The 24,851-nt window shown below is 37.0% G+C and overlaps 1 protein-coding gene across 2 annotated transcripts in view; it reads left to right on the forward strand.

The window, feature by feature from the left end:
• Positions 1–24,851, forward strand: part of PCDH15 (protocadherin related 15) — a 681,342-nt gene that overhangs the window by 418,341 nt on the left and 238,150 nt on the right. For both annotated transcript variants that reach the window (XM_059662693.1, XM_059662692.1), the window contains exons 13-14: positions 1,399–1,548; positions 19,067–19,260. In XM_059662693.1, the coding sequence (XP_059518676.1) occupies positions 1,399–1,548; positions 19,067–19,260 (344 nt within the window). The remainder of the gene's footprint in view (positions 1–1,398; positions 1,549–19,066; positions 19,261–24,851) is intronic.

A 24,851-nucleotide genomic window follows, 5' to 3' on the forward strand; every position in this document is an offset into this window, starting at 1 on the left:
TGTTTAAAGCTGAAAGACCAGTTATCTGAGAGAAAAATCTATAATGATTTTAAGTAATGCCATAAGGACTGTCATACTTCAAATGGACATTTCTTCTTTCTGTTTATACATTTATTTAGCTTATATGACCATTCTTTCCAAACATTTTTAATTTTCGAGATGAAGACAAAAATATGGGCATTTCCTTCATCATACCCTCAGGATTGACTTCAATTGAGATACTATAAACCAGAATCCACAATGTAAGGAATTATTTCCTAAACTTTTTTTACTACTGTTATTTTTTTGCTCTTGCATTTTTAATTTTGTCATAGGGTTAGGCTAGTGGATCTCAACTGGAGATAATCTTTGCACCTCCCTTCCCATCCCATTGCCTCCCTTCCTTCCGGGAACATTTAGACATGCCTGGAGACATTTCTGGTGGCCTCTATTATGAGTGGGTGCTGTTGGCATCTGGTGGGTAAGAAAGCATGCTGCACATCTTATCATGATCTTACAAGACACATGACAGCATCTCCAACTTCCCACAAAGAATTATCTGATTCAAAATAACAGTACTACTGAGATGGAGAAATCGTGGGTTAGATTAATGAAGAAAAGGAAAGCTTATTGAAGCCGTGAATCCAAATTTCTGAACTAGATTTAGTTAAGATGTCAGAGGAAAATGATCTGATAGAAAAGTACTGGTTTTGGGACTTTTAGTGTTCTTTCTGGAGAAGTCTGCACAGCAGAAGACCTTAAACCGGAGCTTCCAGAAAACCCAAACTGACAGTTAAAACTTTGATAGAGAGTGAATTTCAGAAGTCATTCAGAACAAGGAGCATAGTGTTGCAGCTCTATTTTTTTTATCAAGCCTTCTTAAAGTGTTAATACTGTAATTAAGATATTACTATTAACTAATGTCAATGCGTCCTTCAAAAATTGTCATTTTGTGAAGAGATTCTGAAAATCTAGGGCACTTACTTTCTTGACTTATAATCAGCATTTTGGCTTTAAAAGCAACTATTGAATTGTATACAAAATATGTAAAAATGGAGAAAATTTTCTGATCAATTTTATAAAAAATAAATAGTAGTTAACTCCTAAGAATAAGCAATGTTATTGGCCCACTTCAAGCCTCTAAACATTTTACATACCGGCTTATTTAGAAGGTGCTTGGCATTGAATACATTGAAATTAAAACAGAATCTTCTATAATTGCTTCTGAGCACATTAAAACATTCTAATTATTACTATTCTAATTATATACTATTATAGCTTTATTTCTTTTATTGACAAAACATTAGCACCCTTTTAAATGTGTAAATTACATATAGAAAACTTAAAATATAAGAATGAATTCTGAACTGCTTATGTTTGCCTGACATCTCTATTAATTGTATTTTTCTACCCCCAAAGATGACGGCCTTTGATGGTGTGCAAGAAAGCCAGCCAGTTGTTGTCAATATTCGGGTGATGGATGCAAATGATAACACTCCAACATTCCCTGAAATATCCTATAATGTCTACGTTTATACAGACATGAGCCCTGGGGATAGTGTCATACAGGTAACTACCCATATAATTTGAGGATATATGTCAAGTAGTTATGTTCATGGGCATATTAACCAATGTAACCCAATAAATTCACTAAAAAAAAGGGTAATTTGAATATGCCAATGAGATGCCATACAGTGCTGTTTTTCCAGAAAAGGTGAAAGTTCTTGACTTAGTAAAGGAAGGGGAAAAAAATTGCAGACAGATTGCTAAAGCCTAGATAGGAATGAATCTTCTAGCTGTGAAATTGTGAAGAAAGAAAAAGAAATTCTCACTAGTTTTATTGACACACCTCAAACTTCAAAAGTTATGGACACAGTGTATGATAAGTACTCAGTGAGGATGAAAAAAAGCATAAAATTGTGGCTGGTAGACATGAAAAGAAAACATTTTTTCGATTAATGGCAACATGCTGTGCCAGAAAGCCTTGAGCCTATCCAAGGACTTCAGCAAGAAATGATACATTTCCTGCCAGTAAGTGATGGTTACATAGAATGACTTTGGACTGAAAAAATATAAAACTTACTGGGAGGCTGTGTCTGAAGATGAAGAAGCTGCTGCCACATTTCCAGTAGAGTTGAAGTTGATTAGAGTTTCATATTCTCTGAGGTTTCAGGCATCCGCTGAGGTTCTTATAACATATCCATCACAGACAGAGGGGGACTACAGTATTTCTAGTCATTGATTGACTCAAAGAAATACATTTCTCTTTACTGAGGCACTCTCTCATAGGAAACAAAATTATAGTTTGCACAGATAAAGAAATGCCAATTATTGTCATGTTCTTAATTTAGACCTGATTCTCATTCTATATAATAAAACCCTAATATGCAAATCAGCTGAACTGAGGAATGCCGGGTGGACCAACCTGTCCCTATGATGCACACTGACCACCAGGGGGCAGACGCTCAACGCAGAGGCTGCCCCCTGGTGATCAGTGTGCTCCCACAGGGGGAGTGCCACTCAGCCAGAGGCCAGGCTCACAGCTGGCGAGCGCAGTCGCAGTGGTAGGAACCTCTCCCGATTCTGCTGCAGGCAGGTGGTAAGGAGCAAGGGGTCCCAGACTGCAAGAGCCCTAGACGGTGAGAGGTATGTCTGACTGCTGGCTTAGGCCTGATCCCCTGACTTAGGCTGGGGGGATGGGATGTAAACCAGCAGGCGGACATCCCCCAAGGGGCCGCAGACTGAGAGAGGGTGCGGGCCGGGCTGAGGGACCCCCTCCAGTGAACGAATTTTGTGCATTGGGCCTCTAGTCTCTATCTATACTTATAAAAGGGTAATATGCTAATTAGACCAGATCGACTGGACATCTTCCGGATGTCCTTCAGCCTTCCAGATAAAGCTGGAGCCTGGCCCTGGAGAAGCCGCCCTGGGCCAGAGGCAGGGAAGCTGCCCACGGTCGCAGTCCCAGGTGCCTGTGGCTGGCGAGAGGGAGGAAAGCTCAGGTCCCTGGTGCGGGGGCCAAGGCAGAGGTGGTTAGGGGCGATCAGGCAGGCAGGCGAGTGGTTAGGGGCGATCAGGCAGACAGGCGAGTGGTTAGGGGCGATCAGGCAGGCAGGCGAGTGGTTAGGGGCGATCAGGCAGGCAGGCGAGTGGTTAGGGGCAATCAGGCAGGCAGGCAAGTGGTTAGGGGTGATCAGGCAGGCAGAGTGGTTAGGGGCGATCAGGCAGGCAGGCAGGAGAACGGTTAGGAGCCAGTGGTCCCGGGTTGTGAGAGGAATGTCCGAGGGGTCCCAGATTGCAAGAGGGTGCAGGCCGGGCTGAGGAACCACCCACCCCCCCCCCGCACAAATTTCATGCACTGGGCCTCTAGTAAAAACATAATTAGAAATAAGATGGAGTCCTAGATTAAGCTGATTATCACCCTACCCCTTTCCATTCTTTTACTCTTCAATTTTTATTTTCTTCTCTCATGCTTCAGACCCCTATTTATTGCTTTACACATCTTCCCCTCACGTTCACCCCATACTCTACTAATTATTCCATTTATTTCCTTTTTTTCCACTACAATAAGCTTCTGTCTATTGATTCTTTCCCCTTTGGCCTATAAACATCCTTAAATCTTCCCGGGCCCTGGTTGAAGCACTCCTCTCATATAAAACTTCTTGCTGCTATTCCACTCTGATAATCCACTGTGAGGTTTTCAGGCTCTTGGGCTGATTGATCAATTTATAAAAATGTATTAATGTATTGTTATTTATTAATTTATTACATATTTATATATAGGTCTATAATCTCTCCTTTACTAACATCATACCATTAAAATCATATAAAATCATAGATCTAATTAAGTCTATCTCTAATAGTCAAATACACAAGCATTTCCCAGTCCCTAATCTATGTAAAACTCAACTTTACCCTTTTATGGAAAACTTTCTGGTGACTAAGGGACTTTGTTGCTGGTTCTTCATTCGGTTATCACTCTTTAAATATTAACATTCTCCAAAAATCAATATGGGGTTCCTCTTCATTTTATCTGTTCCCAAATTTTTAATCATCACCTCTACGTATTCTTGTATCTCCCAAAGTTGAATGCCCTGTGATGATCTGAGGGCCATGCTGACATTACAGTATGTCTTGGACATGGCAATGTGGATTTTTGACAGGTGCTTTAAACTGTATATATTCCAAGATAAATTAATTATTCCATTCAGTATCTTTCTTCTAACACAGAAACACACAGATAAAGACACATACACAGACTCAGATGTGCATGTCCTGTTTTCTTTTGAGGCACCGGTATTGTGAAGGGCCCAATTAATCTTAGGCTACGCAGGCTTTAGGCTAGCAACCTCAGAACCATGTTTCTTATTTTCCTCCTTCATCTGCATACATCCAGATGAGAGTGCAGTTTCTGAAACTGCTATTTCAAAATGTCTCTGTCATTTCCTTTACCATGCCTTGCACTGCTATAAATTAGGCTACTACAGTAGACTGATTGACAACATTACTTCTGCATATTCAGTACCACACTGCTACAAATGATTATTCTGAAACACGAGTCAAAACAGCTCCGCGTTTTTTCTGGAAAACCCACCCAAGAGAGTATACCCATAGAGATGCATGCAGTTAAGACTATCTGGGCAATAGTTCGACTATGGGTGCCTTACCTCCTGCTACATGCCTCTAGGTAACTGACTTTGAGATCACATTTTTGTTTTAGCATGGGATATCCTTTCTAACCTTACTTATTTCCACCTCACCATCTGTTAGAAAGTCCTACCAATTTTCCTCATATACTTTTATTTATTTATTTTTAATTTTATTTTCTTGTTTAAAGTATTACAAATAGCAGTACATATGTCTCATGTTTTTCCTCATATACGTATTGTACAAATGTACTTGGTGTTCTTCCCAACGCCACTATCCTAGTCAGAGCCACTGTCGGCTTTTACTTGGATCAGTGTAATGCCCTCTTTGGGCTTCATTTGCATTTCCTCTCTCCTCCTCCTCCATTCAGCAGCCACAGGATTATTTAAAGTTTGAAAGAAAATCAATAATTCTCCTGCTTGAACCCTTCAATGATTTTCCAGTAATATAAGAATAAAGTCCATAGTCAGAAACCTGCATAACCAATCTCCTGGTTACTCTCCAATTTCATTACTTACTATTCACCTTTCTCTTTTTAATTTTTTCTTTCTTTTTCAATTGAAATTTACATTCAGTATTATTTCATTTTTGTTTCAGGTGTACAACAACATAGTGGATAGACAGCCATATACTTTTTATTAAATTAAATTCATCAGGGTGACATTGGTTAATAAGATTGATAGGTTGTAGTATACAATTCTATGGTACCTCATCTGTATATTGCATTGTGTGCCTACCACCCAAAGTCAAGTCTTCTTCTTTACAAAGTGAGTCCTGCCAATTTTCAAGTAAACACTTGACACCGTATGTAGTTTTTACAATAAGACTATATTCTCTGTGCTGGATTTTACATCCCGGTGACTATTTTGTAACTACTAATTTGTCCACCAATCCCTTAATAACGCTCCCACTCTAACTAGAGGACTCCTACTCAGATGCTTTTCATCACTGGATCTCAATTTAAATGCCACTTTGAAGGATTCTATAACTCCTTTGATGAGTTTTGCTCTTTATTATCCCAAAGCATCCTCATGGGCACATTTAAAATTTCTAATTTTAACTAACTTTGTCAGTTTCTCTCCTTAACTCCTTTCCTTTTTCACTACTATTGTGTACTCAACACCTTGCATAGCACTTTAATAAATTTTTGTTTAATTAATGAATAGATAAGGAAATGATAGATGTAGGTTAAGGAAGTGTTAATGTAACTTCTGAATGAGTGTTGGGAAATAATCTATATATCAAGTTAATGCATTTTTAAAAATTAATCCACCGGACTGCAGGTGTATATTGATATCCTTAGAACAGCACTTCCAACCTTGATTATCTGGGAGAATCTTTCCAATGAAGGCCTTGAGAGGCTCAATAGTCTCACTGAAAACACATCTGAGAAATTAATTATATATGCTTTGGAGAGGCAAAGTTGAACAATTAGCACATTTATTTGAAGATGATATTGTGTCAAGTGTCAAAACTTTTGGGCACTGTGCCAAATCATAGGTATTCAAGTAACTACTAACGTTTATTTCTGCCCTTAATAACTACTATTGTAATAGGGAAGAAAGTTATATTAATTTAGTTCTATCATACATGACAAATATGACTCACCTCCTCAAATTAAACATTATGAAAAATTTTAACATCTAAGGATCTCTCAAAAATCTAAAGAGATATGGTCTGTAGATTAAGCTTTTCCATTAGATAAACTTAGAAATAATATTAATGATATTAATACAGTAATCACACACATCTGCATTTTCAATATGTATAAGTAAAAACAGAATTTTCATAGCTGGCTTTTATATTATTTTTCAGTCAGCATCCCTTTTCTCTGATATATTTAGAAGCACAGCTTTTCAGAGAACATGCATTTGTAAATGCAATTAAATTATTTTATATTTATATAGCATGCTTTCAGGTTATCATAGTGAAAACTATTTATGGTACAATCTTAATAATGAATGCCTGCACTTGTTATGAAGTTTCTATTTAATTGTATGTGGTTATATGTTTTTAAAATCATATAAGTTGTGCATTTTTAATGTCAAAAATTATTTTCTCATTATTATAGTTCCAGATATTGCTGGCTTACTGGAAATTGACTTGAAATTTGATAATACACTAGAATATACAAAATGTACAATATATTTTATATATTTTTTCTTTATTGTATACCACCAAAGCATTTTAGGTTTTGTCAGCTATTGTTTCAAAAAAGTTCTCTTTCCCTCTCGACTCCCTTTTATACTAAAGTATACTCAATGTCAAAGCATAGTCATCTGTATAAAAAATACTTAGATATTGAAATGTTTCAAATACAGGTTATCTTAGAAAAAATCAGTATAATAAATAGATCAGTAGGGAATTCTTTAAAACCTAGTAAACTTCCTTATTAAGGTTGGCAAAGGACACAAAAACATTTGGCAAGTCCTAATACATATATTAGGTCCATATATACAGGGTATCACAAAAAATTTTATTTATACTTTAAATAATTATTAATTCCAATGGGTTAAATCTGAAAAGAAAGAAACATCAACTGAGCTGTCAGAAAAAAAAGTGTGTATACATTTTTAGGAGACACATATTTATACACACACATACACACACATATATATTTTTTCTTGGACAAATTATTTTAATGTATAGATTGTAATGTGCTTAGTACTATACCATATCAGAAAAATGCATAGGATGAATTAGACATGGTCAAAATTCTTACGGAGTTTCACATATTTTGTAAGAGATATTATTCACAGTGAAATAATCAGTAAATACCACAAACATTGTTGAATTGTTAAATTAGATGGAACACACTAAAATGTTATGACAGTTCATTAAAAGTGAGTCAGGAGGAATATGTGTTAGAACTAGTATTTTGGGAAAGGCTTCATTGTTGATTACAACTACATGAATCTGTATGGATGTTTTAGACAGGCAAGAGTAGGTTATATGATGTTGCTGGATGAAATGATGTAATGGAACCAAAGGCATTATAATTCTGTGAGGCACTAAGACTTTACAGAATTACAGGCTTTTCTGTCCTTTGTAATTTCTTATCCTTCTCTATTAGCACATCTGTTACAGATGTGTCTCCTCTTCCAGACTACAAGCTGTTGGACAGAAATTATTCTGTCTCTATTTTCTGCACTCTCTGCATTTTTCAAAGCCCAGTGTCTGGCACAAATTAAGGTCTGAATTATGTATCACTTTATGTATAAAATAATTAAAGAAGAAATATCCTGCATAGCAGAATAACTTAAATTTGGCATTATATTCAATAGAAGTAATTCCAACTAGATCCTTAAATCGATGTGTTAAAGCCTTTGATATGGGAATTGATGGAAACCGACTTTGAGAAAATCTTTGTTTGAGGTAATGAGGGTAGACGTTGAGCAGGAGCGAATGCAATAGCATTAAAGCAATTAAGGTTCCAGTTCCCAGTGTCAGAGTTTGAGTAATGAGATTCAATGAACCTCTACAAAAGGATCATGAAGTTGCCACAGAAAAGAAACAAACACTTCAAATTCTCAAGCACTGTAAAGAAATACTTTAAAAAGTCCTGTTGTTAATGTTTTATTCTTTGACAATTTAGAAGGAAGTGGAACTCCTAGATAAAAGAGATTCATCTCCAGTAAAAACAACAACAAAAACTTTTAATGGTCCATAAAATATTGATGATGGTAGTGTTAACAGTGTTGATACCATTTTCTGAAATATATACAACTTATCAACCATTTATTCTACTGAGGTGCTCATCATCTTAGATTAATCTAGGATATGTTGAACAGAAGGAGGTAACCCTTAGCCTAATATGGTTTTTAGCTTCAAAAGATTACAGACTTACATCAAAGCTCCAGAGAGCATAAATCTGGAGATGACTAAATTATTCATTGCCCTATTTGCCTAACCAGCAAGAGTGGTCTTAGGTTCAGTCTCTAGATATAACTTCTTAATCATCGGCACTCAAGATGCATTACTCCCTTGCTACATATTTCTGAAGCATTTTCTTTAAAGTTTTGCTATAGCAACTTCTATAATATCTAGTGCAAAATAGTGAACTTAACTAAAACTCTGGTAATGACCAGAATATCTTTTATATGATAAGGAGTTGAAATTCCCTCTCAAAATATATTAACAGCCATACCTTTACCTAAATTGTCTGATTATTCTTTAATATTTGAAGGATTATTTCATTCCTTCACCCTCTTATAACCTATTATAAGTGTTGATAGAGACATTCAACTGTGCATGTAAGTTTTCCAAATGAAATTCTTCCTCTGGCAAATCTGTCTCCATAGTTATTACCTAGTTTGTGAGTTTTAGGTTGCCTTCCCAAATACGCTTTCTGTCCTAGAGATTAGTGCCTACTTGTTTCATTTTTATTTAACTGTAAAAGTGAGTCCAAAATTCTTTTTTTATATCAGAGAGCTGAGACAGAGATGTTAAGTGTTTAGTACAAACACACTTCAATTAATATCACTGTGTTAATTTTTAACTTTCCCAAGAAAGACAGATTTTTCTCACATATCATGCATTTCTACTACTAGAATAGGCATTAGGGACTCAGGGTTCGGTCTGGCATTATAACAATACACTACCCCCTAGGTATAAATTTTTACTGATACAAACTTCCTGGGGATCATTGCATTGCATCAGCCATCTATCTCACATTTTCCTAATGACTAATGATTTTGCGATTTTTTAATATTCTTATTAACCCTTTCTCCATCTTTAGTGAAATATCTGTCCCAATTCCTGCCCACTTTTATCTGTATTGTTTGTCTTCTTAGTATTGACTTATTGTTTTTCTTCAATAAATTATAAATTCAAGTCTCTTATCAGATATACTAGATGCCCAGGGCACGAAATTTGGGGTTTCCCTCGGCCCAGCCTGCATCCTCTCCAATCTGGGACCCCTCGGGGGATGTCCACAGGGTTCAGGCCTAAACAGGCAGTTGGACATCCCTCTCACAATCCGGGACTGCTGGTTCCCAACCACTCGCCTGCCTGCCTGCCTGATTGCCCATTACCACTTCAGCCTGAGCACCCCCTAACCACTCTCCTGCCAGCCTGATCGACGCCTAAATGCTCCCCTGCCAGCCCAATCACCCCTAACTGCCCTCTCCTGCTGGCCTGGTCGCCACTAACTGCCCTCCCCTGCTGGCCTTATTGCCCACAATTGCCCGCCCCTGATGGCCATCTCGTGGCAGCCATCTTGTGGCCACATGGGGGCGCTATCTTGTGAGAGGGCATGATGGTCAATTTGCATATCACCTCTATTATATAGGACTAGGGGCCCAGTGCACGAAATTCGTGCACTGGGTGTGGGGGGGGGGGCAGGGGGGAGTGTCCCTCAGCCCAGCCTGCCCCCTCTCACATACTGTGAAGCCCTCAGGCGTTGACCCCCATCACCCTCTGGCTGAGGCATCAGGCCCGGGCAGCAGGGCCCCACAGCTGCAGCGGCCCCGCGATCGTGGGCTCCGCTTTAGGCCCAGGCAAGGGACCCCTAGCTCCTGGGACTGCCAGCTTCAACCGTGCCCAGCTCCCATCGCTGGCTCCACCCCTACTTCCTGCTATCACTGGCCAGGGAGGAAAAGGCACCTGATTCTCTGATCATAGCTGGGGGGCAGGGTAAAGGCGGCCCCAGAGCCGCCTTTGCCCTGCCCCCCAGCTCTTAGCAATCACCCCTAACTGCCCTCTCCTGCTAGCCTCGTCGCCCCCAATTGCCCTCCCCTGCTGGCCTGGTCGCCACTAACTGCCCTCCCCTGCTGGCCTTATCGCCCACAATTGCCCGCCCCTGATGGCCATCTTGTGGCAGCCATCTTGTGACCACATGGGGGCGCTATCTTGTGAGAGGGCATGATGGTCAATTTGCATATCACCTCTATTATATAGGATGATTTGCAGATATTTTCTCACAGGGTATGTGTTTTGTTTCTCATATTCTTAGTAGTGTTTTTTTGAAAAACATAAGCTTTTAATTTCAGAAAGTTTAATTTATTATTTTCTTTCTTTTTATATATTACTAGAGGCCTGGTGCACAATATTTATGCACTGGGGGAAGGGGGGTCCCTCAGCCCCGCCTGCGCCCTCTCACAATCCAGGACCCCTCAGGGGATGTCAGTCTGCCTGCGGGGAGCAGGCCTAAGCTGGCAGGTGGACATCCCCCGAGGGGTTCTTAACCCTGCTGCTGCTGCCGCTGCACTCATTAGCCATGAGCCCGGGTTCTTCCACCAGGGGGAAGCTCCCGAGTTGAGTGTCTGCTCCCTGGTGGTCAGTGCATGTCATAGCAACCGGTCAGTCTGCTGTTCAGTCAATTTGCATGTTAGCCTTTTATTATATAGGATTATACTTTTGGTGTCATATCTAAAACTTTTGTGAACCTATATTCTGCTCCTTATGTAATTTTGATAGTGGTTACATTGAATTTACAAATCAAATAATATGGAGAATTTCCACCTTAAAATATTGAGTCCATCCATGAATATGTATTCTTTCCACATATCCTTAAATGTCTTTCAATAATGTTACAGATTTTGCAATTATTTTTATTAAATTTATTCCTGGTTTATCATTTTTTATGCTACTGTGAATGGGATTGATTTTATTTTGGGGTTGTTCATTTCTAATACGAGCATATGAAAAGACAATAGATTTTGTTAACCTTGTTATTTGTTCTCATAGATTCTTGTAGATTCCTTAGTATTTTCTTTTTTCTATCACCATTTATCCCCTCTATGCCCTCTTTCACCTCCCCTGCAATAACCACACTTAGTATTTTTTACATAGATGATTATTTCTTCTGCAAGTGTAGTTTTACATCTGCTGTTCCAATCTGATGGCTTTTGTTGTTGTTCCTTTATGAATATTATTGCACTGACTAGAACATCAAGTACAAGGTTGAATAGAAGCAGTGAGATCATCCTTTTCTTGTTCCTGATCTTAGGGAAAATCATTCAGTCTCTCATAATTACATATAATGCTAGCTGTAGGTTTTATTGTAGATACTTTGTATCAAGTTGAAGATATTCCCTTGTATTGCTAGTTCACTGAGAATTTTTTTCATAAATGGATATTTGGTTTTATCAATTGCTTTATCTGTATTTTTTTAGATTATTATGTGCATTCTGAAAATCCTCCTACCCATGATGTCACCTATTAACTAATTTTCTATCCTCAGACCTCCTAACTCTGCTCTTGACTATCAATCCGGTGTTAACTGAATTTGAAGTTGAATTGATCTGATCTCTCTCCCCTATTGTAATAGTCTTGACATCTGTTGCAAGGGTCCTGAATAAAGTCTTCCTTACCATTTTTTAAATATGTTTTTATTAATTTTTAGAGACAGAGGAAAGGAGGGGGATAGAGTAGAAACATTGATGAGAGAGAAACATCATCTATCAGCTGCCTCTTGCATACCCTCTCAGGTTATGTGACTTGACTGGGAATCGAACTGGTGATCTCTTGGTTCCCGGGGTGACGCTCAACCGCTGAACCACACCAGCTGGGATTCCTTACCATTTTTACAAATATCAGAATAGTTACTTATTTAACAATCTCTAGATTTATTTATATTTTAATTACCAGGGTTTTTGTTTTGTTGTTTTGTTTTGTTTCAAGTGGATATCATAGTACCTCGGGATTTTGAATGTTGGCCTTGAGGATTTTTTTTTTAATTACATGTCTGGAATTTACTTGCTGTATCTGCTTCCCTTCAGTGTGCAGCTCCTAACGTCACTGCATGATTTTTGCTTTGATTCGTATTTTTAATGTTTACCTGGCTCTTTATAAGTTGTTTCTATTTCTGCCTCGCTTGATGTCAGCTAGTCACTTAGACCAAGATTTGCACAAGCACCTCAAGACCATGAGGCGTCCACCTCGGCGAGTGGGTCTGGGTTTAGTCTGGGGAGAGCGCTGACAGCCCAGGCGCTGCTCAGGACCTCTGCCTGGCATTGACCTTGCCCCAGGCCTTGTCATGTGTCCCCTCTGCACGTGTGTGGTTCCAGAGAGGAGCAGGAAGCTTATTCTGCCCTTCTGCGGGGCTCTTATTAGCTGGTTCTTTCTGCGAAACTTCTGGCTTGTTCACTGCTCCTCCCCACGGGGACCACAACCTGTATTGGCAGAGGTGAGGTTGCTCTCCATTCAGTCCCCACTGTGCCTGATTCCTGTATTAACTCCACATTAAATTCAGTCTATTTTCTCTTAAGGCAAACCTGTTGCTTTCCATGGCCAGTCCTCCCCTTATAAGTAAACCTTACATGGTATCTGCACTTGGAGTGGGGAGGGAAGGGTGGCCGTGCTGGGGAAGTAGGAGATAGGATCAAACTCAAACATGGCCCCTGACCCCTGCTTTTTAAATCTAAAGTGACAACAATCTTCATGAGTCATTTCTTTCAATATGTGCACTTCACTTAATCTTTATAGTCCCAAATAGTGGGTTTTGACTGTTTTGCTTGGATTTTTACTTACTTTTTGGAAAAAGAGTTGTCTGACCTCTTCATCCCACCAGAACCAGGGGTCCTACTTCCTAGCTACCCCTTGTTACCATTTTTAAAGAGCACCTTTAGTCATCTGCTAGTGAGGGGACCAGATATAGTGTACAAAGAAGGGGACAGAGTATTGAAAATAAGGATTCCTGTGATTAAAGTGGAGGGAAGCAAATAAAATAATGATACTGTATTGATAGGGAAAAATGCCTCTTTACTTATTTACTGAAATAAGTAAAATGAATATTTCCAGGCATCAATTATAGTTTGTAGTTTGTTTTTATAAAGAGAAAATTTTCTATGGTTTTACATCATTATCATGTAAGTGTATTCATTTTATAAGACCTCAAATTTTATATTACGTATCAAAATTATAAGATAATAGATATGTCAGTGTACTGAATTCTTGCTTTTTCAAATGAAAATAAAGGAAATACTGTCTGAAGGAACTGGAATATCACAAATTGTTTAATGTGACAGTCATTCTGGAAACTATTCCACGGGTCTTTAAAAACTGTGCTTCTTATATTTTCACAAATAGACAAAACAAGAAAGAGGACAATTCTACCTTATTAAATGCAAAATACAAAATTAAAGATGGCAGCATGACATACTTGGAGATAACTGTGAATGTCTTAAATTACAGTGTGTTCTTTTTTCTACCAAAGCTAAAAATCAAAATAATCCAAGCCCCAGAAACTGTCTGAGTTTCTGGAAAGGGCAGAGAATGTCTTCTTAATGAGTATTTTTTAAGCAAGTCCTCTGCACAGTACTGTCTCTCACCTTTTATGCTCTCTAAGTGAAATTAATTCAAAGTTAGAATAGACTCCTGCTTTTTAAATCTAAAGTTACAGAAATCTTCAAGAAATCCCTACTAATAGACAATCTCCCTTAATAGTAAAAAGCACTAGATTGAGACAAATATGTAGATGATGAGGTTTCCAACATAGTTTGTATCATTAAGTGTGCCCCATTTGTGTCTGTATAAATCAGAACCTTTCATAATAGCAGAAGTATCCTGTGTGTATCATAGAAATCAATATTGCTTTGTTCTTTATTGTGTGACTGGTATTTATGCTGTTTATCAAAACTTTTTTTTCTTCAACTTTATTTTTTTTACCCATATTAGGGGGGGAAAAATATTTCAGTCCATTTTTTGAAGACCAGCACAGTTCTATCATGATTTTTATTATAAACTAGAGGCCTGGTGCACAAAATTCATGCATGGGTAGGGTCCCTAGGCCTGGCCAGTGATCAGGGCTAATCTGTAGGCCAACCAGTGGTGCCTGTGGGCTGGGGGCAGCTCCTGCATTGAGCATATGCCCCCTGGTGGTCAGTGCGTGTCATAGCGACAGGTCGTTCTGCCAGTCATTCTGCAGTTTGGTGTATTTGCATATTAGGCTTTTATTATATAGGATAAGAACCATTAAAATAATTTACTGCCATTCTCTTATAGCCTTCTTATCTAAAATCATGCCCCTCTCCCTAGATTTTCTGCCCTCAAAACCAAGAGAGAATAAAGGATGCAGAGGCTACTTTACATATTAAATATATCAACTATAAGTGAATCCTTTCATTATTTATTTGCCTCACACTGATTCTCAAACTTTCTCACAGCCTATAAAACCCTCTACCATGTCTCTGCAACTTCATCACATGTTAGCCTTTCTCTAATTTATCATAGTCAGCTTTTCTCAGAGTCTTATTCATTCCCGTTCCCTCAGGGTTCTCACAGGGCCCTTTCCTGTTCCATGAACTGCTCTTAATCCATACTCTTCCATCATGATCTCATCTGTGAGACCCAGTTTAAATCTAATCTACGCCAAAAGACTTTGATATCTACTCTGCATCACACTCATTGTTTTTTATAATTATTTTTTGAATACCACTTGTTAAAACGTGTCAATATGGATTCCCTTTCTTACCAATATTTTTTCATATATAGTAAATTTTAAAAAAATAAGCAGGACCTAATTTTATTTACCAACTTTAGTCTACAGCCAGCTCCCAGCACAGTGCCTGGGTCATGTAGGTTTTCATTATATTATCTTGAAATGAATGTTTTCCTCCAGATTATTATTTTCCCTAAATTAAGTTTGGAAAATAATTCTAGTATTATGATTACCACCAAATGGATGGAGCTAGCATACTTCCATAACTCCCTTTTTACAGAAAGGATACAATATTTTCCATACTTTTCTAAACTCAGGTGTACATGCCAGAGTTCACTTTGCAAATTGAACTTCATTTAAAAGAGAGCAAACCTGAATATTCATGACCTTATTGTGTACTAAATATGATGAGATTTTACTTGTGACTCTATTTCCTTTGACTACCTAGTTTTAGTTAGCCTGAATAATAAGAGACTAAAAAAGCATTCTAATTAACATGTATTTTAAAAAGTGCTAATATTTACAATTTAGGTAATTACTTTGTTTAAAACTCCAGCTGTTATTACATGAAAAATATTTGTTATTTTTTTGTATGCATATCATTTTACTACTTGTTACATAACTTCATCATGATTTCCACACAAGGACAACTCTACCACTTTCATAGCATTATATTTGCTCATACATTGAATCAAAGATGATTTGATGTATTAATGACTCTGTGGAACTATATAGGCAAAACTCAAAATGCAATAATCCTTGATGAATAATCATAAAGCAAGTAAGAAGAATCATTAATTATAAAACTCTTTTTCTGTAATATTTAAGATTCTTACAGTTGAAGTGAAATAATTGCAAAATAAATTAGCTTGGTTTATTTTTTAAGTTTACGTTTGAGTCATGTATCAGAAAAGATCAGTTGTGAATTTGGGACTCAGGCATACCCGGAAACAGTAATGTCAGTGATATTTTTTCTCTTATCCCTGGCATTGTCTTCTTTTGGGCCTTAGTCTGAGGTGGACCCAATGCAGACAAGAAGATCTTCAAAAACAACAGATGTAATTTTTTTAGTCTAACCCTAGAGAAAATAACCACCACTCTTTTCTAGTAGTTCCTAGAGTCATCATGATTATAGTAACTTAGGTAACTGCCATTTCTTAAACCAAACAAGTCCAGGCCTAAGTCTCACTGCCATGGATGGTGTTAAGTGTCAGCCCTACCCAAACAAGGACTATGAAGGGGATGAATTACTCCCCAGAGGAAAATGAGGGGCTCTTCCTAGAAACAAGGGCCCAGGATGCCCAGGAGGCAAAAATGCCAAATGATTAACACACTCGTGATCAATTCAATCATAATTCATTTCTAGTGAAAATATACTTATTCATATAAGAAGACCACATTCACACTTTTATAGTTTAGATCTGTGATTATTTCTATGTTAACTATGACTTTTATTCTATCCCTACTTCATTTTTGAGACTCCAATTTGTTTTTGGCTTATTTATTACACTACTCCTTGCTAGTGGTTTCTAGCACCAGAAAAAATTAGCTTATCAGTGGTTTGCTGGCCATGCAGTTCAGGGGTGTTTTTGTCACCTGTGTTTTGAGGTTTGTTTGTGTGTGTTTTTGTTTTGTTTTTTGGTATTTATGGCACCTCCCAGATGAGTGCCTTCTTCACTTCAGTTACAATCCTGCTTATCCTTCCTTCCAACATCATTTATGAAAATGTTAAATAAGACCAGCCATAATACCTACATCCCTGAAGCATGCTCCTCTATCCTTTTTAACTTGATGCATTGCCATTTATCATTAAATTCCTTTAGCCAATTTAAGTCCCAGAAAGAATGTTAATATTGAGTGCAATTTGAGCTAAATTTTAATTAAGATTCCCTGAGACATGTGTTAAGTGATTTACTATAATCAAAATTGATATCTCCTTTGCTACCCATGTCTTCCAATTTTCTAATTTTATCCACACACAAAAGGGAATGAGTTTGTCTGGCTTGAATAGTTCTCCATAAATATACATCATTCATTTTGACAGGTTCTGGAAATAGTTTCCTTCTCCTTTGCCTTTAGGACTATGTCTGTCATTCTCACCTAAGCCTTTCCTCTGGCAACCACATCTATCTAGCACCAAATACCTAAGCTTAGATTTAGCTGTATTAATGCCAGCCTCCCAAATTCTCAAATTTATTTTCTCTCTCTCTCTCTCTCTCTCTCTCTCTCTCTCTCTCTCTCTCTCTCTCTCTCTTTTGCTCTCTCTTTCTCTCTTCCTCCCTCCCTCCCTCCCTCCCTCCCTCCCTCTCTCTCTCTCTCTTTCTCCTGCTATTTCTATACATATTATCACTCTAAATGCAGTGGGTAATAAAACTGGAAATAGAATATGCACAATATTTTCCGTAGATGGCATGATGGGATGTGTAAAGCACTTTGCACTTCATCAGGACAATAAATACAAACATTTGGAAGGGCCATTAGTGCCCTAACTGGTTTGGCTCAGTGGATAGAGCATCGGCCTGCAGACTCAAGGGTCCCAGGTTCAATTCGGTCAAGGGCATGTACCTTGGTTGCTGGCAGAGAGTGTGCAGGAGGCAGCTGATCGATGTTTCTAACTCTCTATTCCTCTCCCTTCATAATATACATGTAAAAAAAACCAAAAAAAAAAAAAACTTGCTATGCAAAATTGAGTTGTTTTTTTGTTTGTTTGTTTTGTTTTTTAAAAAAAGAAAGGGCCGTTAGTTAAAATCTGGTTCCTGAATTTGAATTCAGCTTTTAAGGTGAATGTGCACTTTCACATTTTATCTGAGTGTCCAGCAGTCCCCCCCAAAGGACTCTGTTAATGATAAAGAACCACAGTTTTCTAGAAGTGGCATTCATGGATGAAAATATATAAGAAAATGTCAGTAAATGAAAACATTTTTCTGCAAATTTATTTATTAAAATCATGTGGGCTTTTTTTTTCTTTAGTCAATAGAACACTTTTAATTGCATTTTTCTTATGTGTAAAATGGGGCCACCTTTCTTTTCTCATCCATCACTTTTGGTATGGTAAAAACAGAAAATTTTGTGAATGTTTATAAAACATTTATATGATTTTCCACTAGAATTTATTTCCCCCCCTTAAGTAAATGTATTTTTATCAGGAGCCTTATTTGACGTTAAGTTATTATCTTAATTATGCCATGTGAAACTAATAATGGTTACTCTGTTTACACACAAAAAAATGACCCAAATATAGCATTTAACTGATAGATATCATTTTCTCTAAAGTAATTATAAATATGTGCAAATTTGCCTTATAGATGCTTATGAAGTATCATTTCAGGCACTCTGAATTGAATCCCTTTCCTAAAAAAGAAAAAAGTTTCTTGTGCTTCTTATTCTAATTTTTTAGTTATTCTACACTTACAGATGCATTTGTTTGATTTTAAAAAGCTAATACTCTAGGCCTTGTATTTAATGATTTATAAGTCAGTGTGAACAGATTTTAAGAATCTTTCCTAAATCCAATGTACATAAAGGGACTTGAGAATAAAAGAATCTCTGGGAGACAAAAGGGAAAACATTAAGAATGGGCGGGTGGGGGGAGGCGAGAAATGAGAGCAAAAGGAAGAATGAGAGTAATAAAAGCCAACTCCACCCGCTTCCATTTCTCCAGGCCTCGGTCTGTGTAATGTGTGTGTATGTGTCAAGAACAGGAGGTAAAATAGAGAAAAAACAGTACATTTTCTATAGGGATATTAGATTTACTTCGGAGCTTTCCTCTTTCTGCCTTTATTAAGTTAAAATAAAGGCAGTCTTCAAGATCCAAAAACTTTTTCTTCAATCACCCTTACAAGAAAAATAAAAGAGAGAGAAATCCTTCCTGCTGCGATTGCTGCAGCAGCATAACCAAACCTGGTCGCCTCGATTCGAGAAAACAAGAGCATATACGCCAAGAAAACTTCCCTCTCTTATTTTCTGTCTTTGAATGCAAGCTGCTTTTGCTGGGGGGGAAATAACACAATAGTGAAAAGTTAAGTCCCAGAGGATTGATGTTGTGATTTTCAATTCCAGCTCACTGCAGTCGACGCAGACGAAGGGTCAAATGGGGAGATCTCCTATGAAATCCTGATTGGGGATCAGGGAGACTTCATCATCAATAAAGAAACAGGGCTTATCACCATCGCTCCAGGGGTGGAACTGATCGTTGGGCGGACCTATGCGCTCACTGTCCAGGCCTCGGATAATGCTCCCCCTGCAGAGAGAAGGTAATTTACCTGAGAACCAAAGCAGTGTTTTCATCGCTCCCATTTAACCCCGTAATTAAATTTAAGAAGCACAGCAAGCATCCTTTCATCCTATGAACATCTAAATTAGATCAGAAAATCAGAGAGACCGGATTCTTAGGAATTGCATATCCTTATTCGGTTCAGTTGTGGGAAGAGGAAAGTAAAGAGATTAAACCACAAAATAATTAACTATAATTTCACAGATATGAAGGATGCAGGTCTCTCTGTTCAGGGGCAGGGGGAGTGCAGAGCAGAAACTGGAAAATATCAGAGACATGTATCTAATTTACTACTGAAACGTAAGGTTGATGATAGTGAAACCTCAGAGAGCAGTAATATGGAATGTCTCAGATTTGAAGCCATGCCTCAGTGTCTGGGTAATTATTTATATATACATATATATTTTCTACCTATATACAAATAAATACACAAAGATTATATATATATATATATATATATATATATATATATATATATATATATATATACATATATATATATATATATATATTCTACCTATATACAAATAAACACACAAAGACATATATATAGAATTTATCATTTATCTATAGAGTATATCAATACACACTGAGTGGCCAGATTATTACTACCGGCCAGATTATTATGACCACCCCATCAGTACAATGAAGTGAATTAGTTATGCAAGTGATAATAATAATAAAACCTTGAGAGTATGTGCTTAGGAAGTTTTCAATATTCAGTGTTTTTGGAAGTGCCAATGAAGTACTGATGGGATGGTCATAATAATCTGGCCGGTCATAATAGTCTGGCCACTCGGTGCATGTTCTATGTGTACATACTCAGCTAGATATTGTGAGAGGGTAAAAAGCAAAACTTCTCACTACAGTGGGGCTTTGACTTACGAGTTTAACTCGTTCCAAGACGGAGCTTGTTAAGGAGCTCGTTAACTCAAATTACTCTGTCAACTCAATGCAAAAAATCGGCCGAGAGACAGCTGGTATCTCAAAAAACTTGTTCGTCGGGACAAGGCCCGACTGTAATACAAGGCCCCACTGTAATACAATTGCATTTATCTAGTCATCCACCTGAGCTATCCCTTTTATTAATGTCTTGCTTATTTCCAGATTTTCTGTATGCATTTCAAGAAAATGTGAATGAATATAAATGCATTTCTGCACCTTGCTGAGTTTTTTTCTCCCTCACAATATATCCTGGATTATCTTTCCTTATGAATACTGAATACTTCCCTTAAAACTTTTTCACAGCTACATAATATTCCTTTAGATGTAGATAATACTCTTTAAAAAACTCACTGCAGATGGGTTTTTAAATTTCAGTTGCTCTTTTACTGACAATAAAGAATTAAATAGCATTGAACATACATCATACATGTGGGCACGTATATCAATAGAGTAAATTCCCAGAAGCAAAGCCAAAGGGTATATGCACTTGTAGGTTTTAGCAATAACTGCCAAATTGTATTTTGTAGGTCTTAAAACAATTTACAATTCCAGTTGCCAAGTTGAGAATGATTAATTTTACATAGTCTCCTAGATGTGTGGCACATCAAATATTTGGGTTTTTGCAAATCAGATAGGTAAACAATAGCACATTTCATATCCATTTGTTTATGAGTTTGAGTACAATTCTTATGTTTAAGAGCCAGTTCTATTACTTTTTCTGTAAAATCTGTGTTCCTAGTCATTACCCATCTTACTATTGATATGTAAGCCCGGGTAACAATTATTGTAGGTTTTCTCCTAGTGATTTATTAGCTGCATGCCGTATGTTTAAATCTTTGTTGTATTAGGGATTTATCCTACTGTACAGTGAGTGGTATTGATCCAGCAAGATTTTTTTGGGAAATTTTGCCATTTTCTCCACTCAGTACTGGGTGTAGCTAGAGTAGGTTTACAGGTGTGAGTACATGAAATAGCTTATTTTTGTATTATTATTAATTAATTATTATATTATTTTACATATGAACAAATGTAAACCTACTCCTGTCCCACCCTGTATATTAGATAGTTCATCTTTTTCTCACTGATTATAAATGTTACAGCTATTATATCATGTATTTTCTTATGTATATGAATTTGGCTCTAGACTTGTTCTTCTATTCGATTAGCTGACCTATTTTTTCATGAGTAATTGTCACACAATTTTAATTGTTCAGGTTTTAAACTATGCTTTATGATATGGTGGTGCTACCTTACCTGAATGCTGTTTTTCCTCAAAAATTTCCTGGTTAATCTTTCTGTTATTTTCCTTTCCTTTAAGCTTACACAAGGTAGTTCAGTGTTGTTGTTTTTTAACTATATATGTATATAGAAACATAAATGATGAACAAGAATCATTGATTGGCTGTCTCCTCCATACCTCACAATGAGGATTGAGCCTGCACCCTGGGCATTTGCCCTGACCAAGAATCGAACGCCGACCTCCAGGTTCATAGGTCGACGCTCAACCACTGAGCCATGCTGGCCGGGCTTACCTATATTTTTATTGAGAACATATCAAATTTATAAATTAATTACTTAGGGTTAAATTATATCATTTTGATAATGAATCTTTCTAACCAAGAACTTTCTGTCTCTTTATTTGTATGCTTGATATATGTCCTTTAGTAGTTTTTATTTTTTTAAATGTTTTCTTTATACAAGTCCTATACTTTTTTTGTTGGTCTGTTTCTGTATCTTGTTTTTGTAAATAGAGTTCTTTGTTCTTATTCTTTTTTCTGGTTGATGTTTGTATATATGGAAGCTATTAGTCTCTTTATATGTTTTTTTAATCTACTTTCTCATTTAATTATCTTATTTTTGTAATTTCCAGTTGATTTCTTTATATTATCCAGGATTGTATTTTATAGTGATACTTTTATATTGTTCTATCCATTATTTTTCTTTTAATTTCACTTGCTAGTTCTTATAATAAACATGCTTTTTCTTTTTTTTAATGAGTGGGAATGTTTCCCATGCTCCCTCATTTTATTAGAGTCTTGGTTTAAAAAAATATATTTTATTAGCTTAAGAAACTATTTTGCTATTTCTATTTTATTAACTTTTTGAAAATAAGAATGGTAGCCCTGGCCAGTGTCCCAATGGTTAGAGTGCCCCCCTGCACATGGAAGGGTCATGGGTTCGATTCTCTATCAAGGGCATGTAACTGGGTTGGGTGCATGCAGTAGGCAACCAATATATCTCTCTCTCTTCCCTTTCCTCCCTCCCTCCCTTCCACTCTGTCTTAAAAAATAAAATAAAAGTAAGGATGATGGTTAATTCAGGTCAAATAAATATCTACCATCTATGCAGACAGTAATGACTTTTCTTCTTGAGCTAATGGTATGATGGTTGCCCTTAATATATGTTGTTTCTAAATAAATCTATTTTACATTTTTGGTATGAATTCCACTAGGTCATGAAATTTTAATTTTGAAATTTAGTTGCTGGATTATGTTTGTTATTTTGTTTACTGAAAGTAGTATGTGTTTTTCTTTTTGAGAATTTTATGAAGATTTTCTATACTTGTTATGATACCTCATAAAATAAATAAACAAAACCCACAAATAAATACAAGACTTAACTAGTGTAACAGCAAGTATAAATGAATTATAAAAATATTAATAAATAAATCCAAATTTGGTTCTCTGAAAAAAAAAAAGAAACAGCAACAAAAATGAAAACATAATAAAATGAATGAACCCAGCTAATCTACTAAAAAAGGAAGAAAGTACAAATTTACATAATAAATTCTAAGATGGAAATAATACAGAAAATAAATTAAATTTATTAAAAGAGACAGTTTTGTTTTAATCATGTAAAATTTGAAAACATGAATGAAGGGAATAATTTTTAAAGAAGATAATAATTTACCTAAATTGATCCCCCAAATTAAGAGAATAATCTTATAGACGAAATAGCGTAAGTGCTCAAAGAGCTACTACCTAAAATTACACCAGAGCCAGGCAAATTGGCAGAACTGTAACAAAAACAAAACAAAAAACAAAACAAAAAAACGAAACATTGGGAGTGAGTCTTTTCTCTCCTCTTTGCTCTGTTCCAAAGCAGATAAAAAGTCAATGTCTTCTCTGCAGCACAAAGGGCAGATTTTTCTCTTCACACCCCTCTTATCTTTGATCATGGAGATTTGGGAGGTGGACCCCTAGTTTCTCATTGGTATTTCCAGACTCTTCTTTCTAATTCTCCTTATCGTCCTCCCTTTTAATCTCACAAGAATGTACCATCCTTTACCCTTCCTTGATACTATCAGCTACAGATGACAGGTTCCTCTTCCATTACCTCTTCTGCCTAACCTCACCTCCCACTGCTGTCTGCAGATTTTCACGTCACTCTTACAGAGTTTAATTTCTGTCTTACTGGCATTTACTTCCACAGTAGTTGGGTCAAAATTCTTGGTGACTTCAATATTCAATATGTGCTTTAAAGCATCTGCAAACTTGTAGTCACCCTAGTCAAATATCCTTGTAGACATGCTTAGTGCCTGTCTTCTTTCAAACTCCAAACATGATCTTGAGCAACAGCTCTAAGCTCGACCTTGAAAACATGCTCAGAAGGCAATGATTCCCACCACTTTCATTTTGAACATCCCAATCCAAGCTACTGTTCTCTCTACTTCAGGGCGCTGAAAACCTTCTCTAATTAGAAGTCTAATTAGACTTTTGCCTGAGCCCCCTTCAGTGGACTGCATGATTCTGGTAACAATGTCATCTTTCCCTTTGCCTAAAATTTTTAGTGGTTTTACATTTCATTTTGAAGTAAAAGGCAAAATCATTAAAAAGGCCAATGGGGCCCGGCACAATTTGCCATCTGCCACCAGCTGCAGGGCACTCCCTCTTGTCATATATTGTTACCTGGTCTTCAGCTTAGTCCACTCCAGTTAGCTCCCTGGTCGCCTCTCTGTCCTTGAGGCTTGCAGCTCCCTTCAAACCTTTGAACTTCACTTTCATCTCCTCTCAGACTATACCAGCTACTCCCTTGGCTTTCTCCATGGCCTCATTTCCTCCAGGTTTTTACCCCATTTTCACTTTCTCTGTGAAGCCTTTTCTAACACCTATTTACAGTTGCAAGAGCCTCCCAATACTGTAAGATCCCTTTCCTGTCATTTTTATCTTCTGCGCTGATCACCATGCAAGTGCTATATGTGTTTTTATTTAGAGTATGACGTGTATTGTCTGCCTCGCCTCCTCCCCTCCAGAGTGCTAGTTACCAAGGACAAGAATCATTGTGGTTTGGTTGTCTCATATGTGCAGAGGCCAAAGCAATTCCTGGAATGTCCTATATTCTTAACAAGCATGCTTTTGTTTTGTTTTCCTAGGTTCTTAACAAACGTCATTTTTAGTTTTCAAGTAAATAAATTGGAATAAGGGACAGTATAATACAAAACTCACATCTAGTTTGGGGTTCCCAAAATGTGCAGGCAGCTTTGAACTTGTTCTCCTTTCCCTTATGGTAAACACTAATTCTATCTAATTTTGTTTCTAATAAGTGGGGGGGGGGGGGGGGAAATAGTTGTCAGTGAGAATAAGATTTTCAATTCAGCCCAACAAACCAATGATTTATTATGTAACT

This window comes from Myotis daubentonii, chromosome 13, assembly GCF_963259705.1.
Source record: "Myotis daubentonii chromosome 13, mMyoDau2.1, whole genome shotgun sequence".
In the NCBI taxonomy this organism is placed as follows: Eukaryota; Metazoa; Chordata; class Mammalia; order Chiroptera; family Vespertilionidae; genus Myotis; species Myotis daubentonii.